The 8,877-nt window shown below is 39.0% G+C and overlaps 1 protein-coding gene across 4 annotated transcripts; it reads right to left on the reverse strand.

The window, feature by feature from the left end:
* Positions 1 to 491: 491 nt before the first annotated feature.
* Positions 492 to 7,875, reverse strand: LOC120009781 (jacalin-related lectin 3-like). Of its 4 annotated transcripts, XM_038860480.1 has the most exons (8): positions 4,923 to 5,107; positions 4,691 to 4,811; positions 2,854 to 3,066; positions 2,184 to 2,642; positions 1,872 to 2,099; positions 1,386 to 1,754; positions 1,094 to 1,315; positions 492 to 998 (listed from the first exon to the last, which is right to left on the reverse strand). In XM_038860480.1, the coding sequence occupies exons 2-8, from the start codon at positions 4,724 to 4,726 to the stop codon at positions 705 to 707; spliced, it is 1,821 nt and encodes a 606-aa protein (XP_038716408.1). In that variant the 5' UTR covers positions 4,727 to 4,811; positions 4,923 to 5,107; the 3' UTR covers positions 492 to 704. The 4 variants fall into 4 exon arrangements, 3 of the variants coding, with proteins under 3 accessions (XP_038716408.1, XP_038716409.1, XP_038716410.1); XM_038860481.1 differs by lacking the exons at positions 4,691 to 4,811; positions 4,923 to 5,107 and adding an exon at positions 3,165 to 3,456; XM_038860482.1 differs by lacking the exons at positions 4,691 to 4,811; positions 4,923 to 5,107 and adding an exon at positions 5,840 to 7,849 and having other exon boundaries at positions 705 to 998; positions 2,854 to 3,057.
* Positions 7,876 to 8,877: the final 1,002 nt, after the last annotated feature.

Raw genomic sequence — 8,877 nt, forward strand, 5'->3', positions numbered from 1 at the left:
TTCAAAGAGGCCCATGACTTGTTCAAATGGTTTGCTCACGGCTGGCCAAGGCAATAAGGTAGCCAATTTTTTAGATTTGACATAAATATGCTGCTTCTTGCGCATTCTCTTGTTTTGGGGAATAAATTCACAGTAATTGGGGGTTATCTAAAGTTAGCAAACATGATAGCCTATAGGTAAATCTTTTTGAGGTCAAACCGTATGGATTCGGGATGTCAACACTATCTTTGTGACCAATGCTGGATTTTGACCAACTTATCTTATAATCGGGTGAGAAACTTCTGTACGCACCGACTTGATTGCTTGAGTTTAAGTTCATATCTTATATTCTTTCAACAAATTTAAAAAGTTGTATTATGTCGTTCTCGGTTACTTAAATTTTTTTTCCTTTGAGGACATTATATATCCAATTCTAAGCATTTAACAAGTTATTGCATGTCCCATGCCAAGTCACAAAACTAATTTTGTTGATACATCATAGTATACTATAATTAACTAGTAAAACTCAAGTTGGATTCCCAGTAACACCATTGATGATATATATAGCCTTAGTACTGAAGACCAACAACATAACAGTCATGAATACATGTCTAACCACAAGATCATCCAAATGTAACAACTTATTTAGGAAATACAAACCTGTAAAAGGTTTTGTGTTCATGAAATATGATCTTATTCAGATGCAAAGCAATGCAAACCATCATTTAAAAGAATTTGAAGAAGGAAGATCTTGAGATTCTGTTATTTCCCAGCCAATGTTGCATATGGACTCCAATGGCGTCCAAATACATGCTACTCTTTCCATGGAAACCGACCACCTTGCCCTCCGTCGTAGTTGAAGTGAAAAAAGTTCCTACTTCTTCACCAAATGGACCGTACTTGCCACGACTGGTAGTGAATGTCAGTGACTTGACAAGTACATGCCTCTCATCTTTGCTAGCGGGACCATAATATCCGGATACACATTTGAGTACTTCATGGGGATACTCCAATTTCACCTAAAACACCAAAGAGGTTTTAAGTTTCCATAAGCAGAGATAATATTTCAAAGGAGATTAATCCATCCTAAGGTTCTGGTTAAGATTTTGAGTACCCTATGTGTGGCAGTTCCTCCACTGCCTCCATGTTTTACAGACCAAACAGACTGTCCGTTGCGCTCATACTCAATCTGTATTGAACAAATAGCTTCGGCTGATCTGGTGACGAATATCTGCCTGATCCCAGAAAAGACACCATCATCCCATTGCCTCCCTCCATCCCCACCCCATGGACCAGGTCCACATGGAACCGGTTCTTTTATCACTCCACAAGAAACCTGAGAAAAGTTCAGCAGACATTGGAACATATGATATATGTAGAATGAGATATCATAATAAATTAATTACCTCTTCGGCAGGCCCTTGTTTTGCAAGTAGTAGCTTGTTTGACCAGGGAGGGTTATCTATCTCAGCAACATGTGATTTATTGTTGATAATTGTATCTGAGATGGGATGTTTCGCCGGCTTCACTTTGCATTCCATCACATGTACTCCAATAGCATCAAGGAAAAAACCTTCCCTTCCATGGAATCCGACTATCTTTCCTTCATCAATTTTGTGGGAAAAGGATGGTCCCTGTTCCTCTCCGAATGGTCCATGCTTCCCTTTGTTGGTATGGAAAGTGAGGGACTTAATAACATTGGGACCCATGTACATCAAGGACCCATAAGTTCCGGTTATGTGTGTTAAAATCTCTGATGGGAAATCAAAGATTATCTGCAGAAACTCCACCAGAAAGATAAAGATACATAGAGAGAGAAAAGCTTAATTGGTTGAAAATGTGTCTGCCAAATTGTCTAGAACGATTAAGAACTCTATTTCAGCTCGACTTACCCTATCAGTTTTAAATCCTCCAGTTCCGCCATGTTTGCTACTCCATACTGCTTGACCATCATGATCATATTGAATTTTGATCCACACAATTCCGACATTCCGTGACAAATGAATTTGCCTAATTCCTGTGAAGATCCCATCATCAAACATGTTGCCCCCTGTACCACCCCAGGGACCATATTTTGCCACTTCTTCGACTTCTGAAGGCACCTTTTCAATACTCATCATCTGATGAAAGGCATTAATATTTCAAGTATGATATGAAAAATCCTGGGAGAATCTTAAAACAAAAACTATAGAAAGATTTCTCACATTGTCTACGTTTCCTGCAATGTTGAACTCTCTAGAAGATTGCATTGATAGTTTGTTGGACGGTGAGTTTCCGTAGTCATTCTTGTGTCGCAGAGCAACAACTATATCATAATTGTCGCCTGCGCTTCCTTGTATCACCGAGTAGCCAACATTTTCAGTGCCATTAGTTGTGTGACTTTGCATATGAACTAGAGCTTTAGATAACTTCTCAATTTGGAGAGGCTTCAAATATACGCCAATTGCATCTAGATACCAACCACTCTTTCCATGGAACCCAACAATCTTGCCTCCAGTCATTGGGAATGAAAAGTATGTTCCTTGTTCAGCACCAAATGGGCCATATGTTTTTCTGTTGCTTTCAAAAGTGATTGATCGGACAAATAATGGCCCCCATTCATTCAAGCGGCCATAGTATCCGTGAATCGAAGTAAGAAACTCACCTGGGTACTCAAGCTTCACCTGCAATATGTATGTAACATCAACAAAAGGAATATTTTCAAAGAGCGAGTTTTTATACAATTTCAGCTTCATTGCAAATTCCATAAGCAAATACAGATAAACATGTTTCAGATGATGACGGATGACCATGATCTCATTCTCTCTCTAAATTGGTTCAATCAAATATTGACATGGTAGCGGCCTAGAGGGAACGGTATATTTTTCGACTAACCTTGTCAGTCTTAAGCCCTCCATTTCCACCATGCTTTGCTGACCATACTGAGCTCCCTTTCTTATCATATTCAATCTGGATGGAGTCAATACCAGCTCCATGGGCTATTACTATTTGCCTAACAGTAGAGTGAACTCCGTCATTCCAAGAAATTCCTTCCTGACCTCCCCACGGCCCAACTGATATGGGCTTCTTCTCCAAATCCTCAGAACTCTGTGCAACCATCATTCAACTCTTAGCAAAGAATATACAGATATAATCAGCAGTTAGCAATAAAACAAAACTAATAATAACCTGCAAATAATTGTTACCATTTTCTGGAAGTAGACTAGAGACTTATAGAAGTTCAAAGAGTAGAGAAGCTTTGAGTTGCTTCAGTGCCACAGAAGGCAAAAGAGAAGGTAGGACTAGAATTTATAAGAAAAAGGGAGTGTTCTCATTGCTGGCCATGATTGTAGTTATCGGGTTTTATTCAGGAAGCAGATTCAGGGTTCCACTATGAAAGGGAACAATTCAATGTAAAAGAATCAGATACTGTTCAGAACCTTTTACAAAAGATATGCATATCTTTTTCTAGAGAAACTCCATGAAATTTCTGCCATCAAAAGTTTTTCTTCTTTTCTTCTTTCCTTGTATTACACAAAGCATTGTCAATAAAAGAGAGATTGATATTAAGGAAATGCGAACAGCTATCAGCAATTAGCCCACACTCAGAAGTCAGAACATTTGAGTGCTCAAAGCTTTATTTAATTAATGGCAAATCATAGAATTCTTGTCAAAGTCATTGTCTTTAAGCTAAACCACTCAAACAATGAAAGAGTGAATGACATTTCATAAAAAAAATATGCTAGGAACTCTTCTCAGATGAAAAATAAATTCTTGAAAACAAATTTATGGGTAACTGCTTGGCTTAAAGCATTTCCAGTAAGAATATATTATATATGTATGTCATCTGAAAGACTGATAATATGTAGCATATGACTCTTCTTTAGCAAGCACTTCTTCCAGGATGCCTTGAACAGAGGAAGTTTTTCCACAAACTGCACAATGCACATACGCAAAATCTTTTTGAAATAGGGTGTAAATGGACAGAAAAGTTTCGGAAAGAAAAAATATTTAAGGATATTCTAGCCAATAAAAACTTTGCAATGGGATAAAGGACTTAAGGAAAAAAGGAAATCAACAGTACAAACTGCACCATGTATGATCGGAACCAAATAAGACTTTGATTGCCTTTGGTAGACAAGAGTTTTCATCCCTTACACCAAAAGCTACCTTAGTACGAACTAAATAATAATAAAGATACAGGTGTAAGCAGAAATCTGAAAAACTAGCAGTCAACCATGTACACAAAAGTTCATATTTGAGAATAATCATGAACTTGTAGCTTCAAACATCAACAGACATGACTATACCTTGGTGACTCTCAAAAAGTCAAAATACTTTTTGTGTGGAGATCAATGGATCACTTGTTAAGGGAGGTTGGGATATGTTAGCACAGAAGCAAACTGCTAAGAAGAAAACATGCTGTCTCATGAAGTTTGCTACGATGGTCTGAAACAAAGGGATGAGAATGCAACTCATGACTAGGATTGACAAGCATTTCTTCCACAATTTCAAGAACATAGCAAATACAACTAGATTATATTATAAAATTGCACTGTCAGAACCTGCACAATGCAATAACCACTTTGATCATAATACAAACAGTTGCAAAAAATAGCCAGGAAGAGAATCTTTTTGAGGATTTTCAAGCCAGAAAAAACAATACAGAGATAAGACAAAGCAATAAAAAAGTAAGAAAACCACAAGATCTGCTGCAAAAAATTTATCATACCTTAGAGGAACTGTAATAACTCAGAAGTCCCATCATTTTCACACAACTGCGCTCTCTTTTCAAAATGTGACACTAGTTTCTCCAATGCGATTGGCAAATGTAGCTCCTGCCTTTATCAGATCTAAAAAAGAGAGAGGAGGGAGAAAGCCACTATTCATCCATTCGGAATGTACAAGGACAAGGAAATTAAGAGAATAAAATGTAAACTACTAAAAACTATTAACTCAGATACCTTTTCAGAAATGGCTGTTACACCCGTAAACCAATTGATTGGTTCTCATGGAAGACGCTATACCAGGGCTTTTAATATCTTTCAATCATAAAACAAGCTTCTACACTTCAATACAAATGGATCTTAAGAGTTGTGACCATTGACCAAGTGTATTTACTCTACCAATAATCCCTGCAAGAACAGTGCCCATTCTTGAAATGGTGGAGGCAAGTTGAATCACTTAAGTATATTTCACACCCATATTTCATAGAAACATATTTAGCCATCCTATGGCAATCCCCACACATTCTCACATTTTTCATGATTCTAATAGTTTGAGAAGTAGAAGGCGAGCCTATGAGAGCAAAGGATAATGCAAGTTTTTCACTGTGGACACCACCAATTTCTTCCTTTTCCTCTTCTTCAATGCAAACCCCACCACGAGAATCAATCACATCAACTTCTCTTGCAATTTTTTTTACCCAAGAATATAGGTGATCCAAGTATGGTTTAGACTGATCACCAGTAACAAAAGTGTGAACCACATTTTTAACTTCAATCCGACTCTGCCCAATAAGACTTTGCACTAGGTTGACTTTTTCAAGCTTAGTGACATTTAAAGCATCTTCAAATCTCCCACATCTCTCATAAGTTTGTCTAATTAAATGATGAATCAAAGTATTCCCAGGTTCCAATTCAAGCAAACATTCCAATGCATGTATTGCCAGCACAAAATTTTTATGGCTCCTGCAAGCAGTTAGTAAGGCGGTCCAAATAGACGAGTTCGGTTCCATGGGCATATTGTGAATAAACTCCATTGCTTCTCTGAGCTTACCAGAACGTCCATATAAAGATATCATGGCTAAATAATGTTCTAAAGCTGGAACAATTTGATAATCTTCAGTGATGCTACTAAAGATTTGCTTCCCCGCATCAACTTTTCCAGCAAGACTGTATGCAATGATAATACTTGTGAAACTACCTCTGTTCGGATTAAGCCCCACCTTTATCATTTGGTCATAGAGACTAAGGGCAGTGGTTGAACGGCCATGTAAAACATAAGCAGCAATCATTGAATTCCAAGTGATGATATCTTTCAATGCCACTAAATCAAATATGTATCTTGGATATGATATATTTCCTGATTTGGCATAAGAATCTATGAGTGCATTTGCAACAGGAAGTACAGACTCAAGACCTCTGCGAAACACACAACCATGAATTTCCTTAACCTTTCTCGCTGCTACTAAATCTGCACAAGCAGGTAAGACACTTAATACAGTAACTGAATTTGGACTCACACAGGCAGACTGCATTTTTCGGAACATTCCCAGTGCCTTGTTCTTTTGCCCAATATGCACATAACCAGCAATAAGGGCATTCCATGAAGCTGTATTTTGCTTGATTTTCCCATCCGTTTTCATTCGTTGGAAAAGATCCATCGCTTGCTCCTCGTCTCCATTCTGTATATATCCCGAGATAATCACATTCCATGTAATGACATTAGGTTTTACTTCTGATTTCTGCATTTTCATGAAGAGCTCATAAGCTTTGCCACAATAACCAGCCTGGCAATATCCTCCAATAATCGAGTTCCAAGAGTAAGAATCTTTATCTGTGATGCTATCAAAGACCTGACGAGCAGCTTCCATTTCCCCGCACTTCGAATACATGTCAAGAATAGCGTTCCCAACCGGGACATCTTTAAAGCAACCAACCTTAATAGCAACTGAATGAATTTCCAATCCCTTGTCTAATGCTTTCAGAGAAGCACAAGCTGAAACTGCACTGGTTATTGTTACACCATTTGGTTGCACCCCCGCTATAAGCATCTCTCTAAATAAATCTAATGCCTGATTTCTCCTATTGTTTTTAGCATATCCTGAAATCATAGAAGTCCAAGAAAACACATCAGGTCTTACCCCACAACTCTCCATCTTTCTCATCAATTCCAAAGCAACATCGCAGCGCCCTAGTTGGTTATAACTGGCAATCATTATGTTCCATGTTACTAAACCAGGTTCAAAACCATCTTCCCTCATTGCATCAAACAGTCTTCGAGATTCCTCACTCTCTCCCTTCTGGCAATACCCAGATATCATGGAATTCCAAGCCACTCTATCCCTCTCATCCATTCTCTCAAAAACCTTCCTAGCAAAGCCCATTCTACCACACTTGGCATACCCGGCCAATATCGAATTGTTAACATGAACGTTACAACCAAGCCCACACCTAACCGCCAAGGAATGTATCAATCTCCCTGTCTCGAAATCCTCGCAATTCCCACACGCCTGCAAAATCTTAGGCATCAAGAAACTATCAGGCACAAAACCATCTCCCATCATCTTATAAAAAAGCTCAACGACTTCCTCCCATCTATGCTTTCGGGAACACGCACCAATTATTGCTGACCACATGAACAAGTTCCTGTCACGCGTTTCGTCAAAGACCTTGCGTGCATCATCTAAAGAACCACATTTCGCATACATGCCTACCAGCTTTGTATCCACAAATGGGTCTCTTTCCTTAACTAAATCGATATAGGCATGTATTTTACGACCCAGATGAATTGAATTTGTATCAATGCAAGACTGGAGTAAGTTAATGAAAGTATTGGGTGTTACCGGGGACCCATGTTGTGCAATGGAGTCAAGAGCTGTTATCGCCTCGGCTAGACGTCCGCCACGGCAGAGATAATTCAAATGTTTGTCGGCATATCTTACGTCAAGTTTTCTAGGGGAAGAGATTCTGGATTTTCTTGTGGTGGATTCTGGAATTGTGTCTTGTCTCGCCGGAATGGGTAATGGAAGTTTTGATATACAAGGGATTGTCAGATTCTCCATAACTCAATTTTTAGCTCTGGAGAAACTATTAAGAGTGTTTTTCAAGATTTAAAGATTGAATTTGCAGGGTTGTATGGAAGTGGAAGCTATACTGGCGATGGATTGTGGATGGAGTTGGACACTATGTGGCCATTCTCGTCCCTCCAGTAATAACTAGCCACGTGGAGTTGTGGGCGCCAGCCCGCCGATATGCGCTTTATCCATTGTCCGGATTTCGTCCACTTCGATCTCAAATCTGAAGAAGGAGAAATATAAAGATGGGCCAACAAAAAAAGAAGAGAAGGCCCGTGACCTTGTAACTAAGGTCCATTATACAGAGCAGTTGAATTGCCAGAAGCCTAATAAAATGGGCTGGGCCTTGGACTTTTACTGAAGGAAGCCACTAAGCCAATGATAAAGGCCCACTGAGTGCAGGCCTTCTCGATTTGCCTGAGCTCCAATCAGATCCGGGTCATATATATGACTTGGCCCAAGTGATCCATCATGAGGTTCTTGCTCTTCATTCTCGAGAATATAAAGTCGAAGAAAGGGCCCATAACTTTAATCCATGGGCCACTAGTCCATTATATTTCTGAGGCCCACAACATTCCACTCTATATCATGTGTTTTCGGTGCGGAAGAAGCGGACAAAGAATCTCTCGGGGTCCTCAATCAACCCACACGCACCGACGTAGACGGAACGGAGATCTAGCGGACTCACGGCCCAAAACCAAAACACATCGAAAAACACTAGAGAAACAAACGGCGCGCAAACGGCGTCCAATTGCTTAATGCTCACTCTAGCTTCAGCTACTAAAACGGTATATTTATACATTTATCAATGGTTTTTTTATTAGCAGATTAATAAAAATATTGAAATTTATTTATCTTGGCAATGGTTGAATATTTGGTCTCATATAGAAGTTGTTAATAGTTAATTAGTGATTAGTGATTGGTTTTATCCAAGTCCCCCGTCCAAACTAGCCACAATTTATCCGCTTTGGATCCAAATCTGCACAATTTTGTTCTCTCATGCCCAATCCAATCTATACTGACAAAAAGCTCGGAAAAAATGGTTGTTGTTAGTTTGGACTCGAATATATTTTGTACTAAGCTCCCAAATCTACCATATGCATGCAAAAACAGAGTTAGGT

This window comes from Tripterygium wilfordii, chromosome 11, assembly GCF_013401445.1.
Source record: "Tripterygium wilfordii isolate XIE 37 chromosome 11, ASM1340144v1, whole genome shotgun sequence".
Classification (NCBI taxonomy): domain Eukaryota; kingdom Viridiplantae; phylum Streptophyta; class Magnoliopsida; order Celastrales; family Celastraceae; genus Tripterygium; species Tripterygium wilfordii.

Coding starts and splice junctions, on each gene's coding strand:
- LOC120009781 (XM_038860482.1), bottom strand. CDS start 7,744: ATGGAGAATCTGACAATCCCTTGTATATCAAAACTTCCATTACCCATT. Junction 3,058..5,839: donor CATACAGTCTTGCTGGAAAA/GTTGATGCGGGG, acceptor CAGAGTTCTGAG/GATTTGGAGAAGAAGCCCAT. Junction 2,643..2,853: donor GAGGGCTTAAGACTGACAAG/GTTAGTCGAAAA, acceptor TACATATTGCAG/GTGAAGCTTGAGTACCCAGG.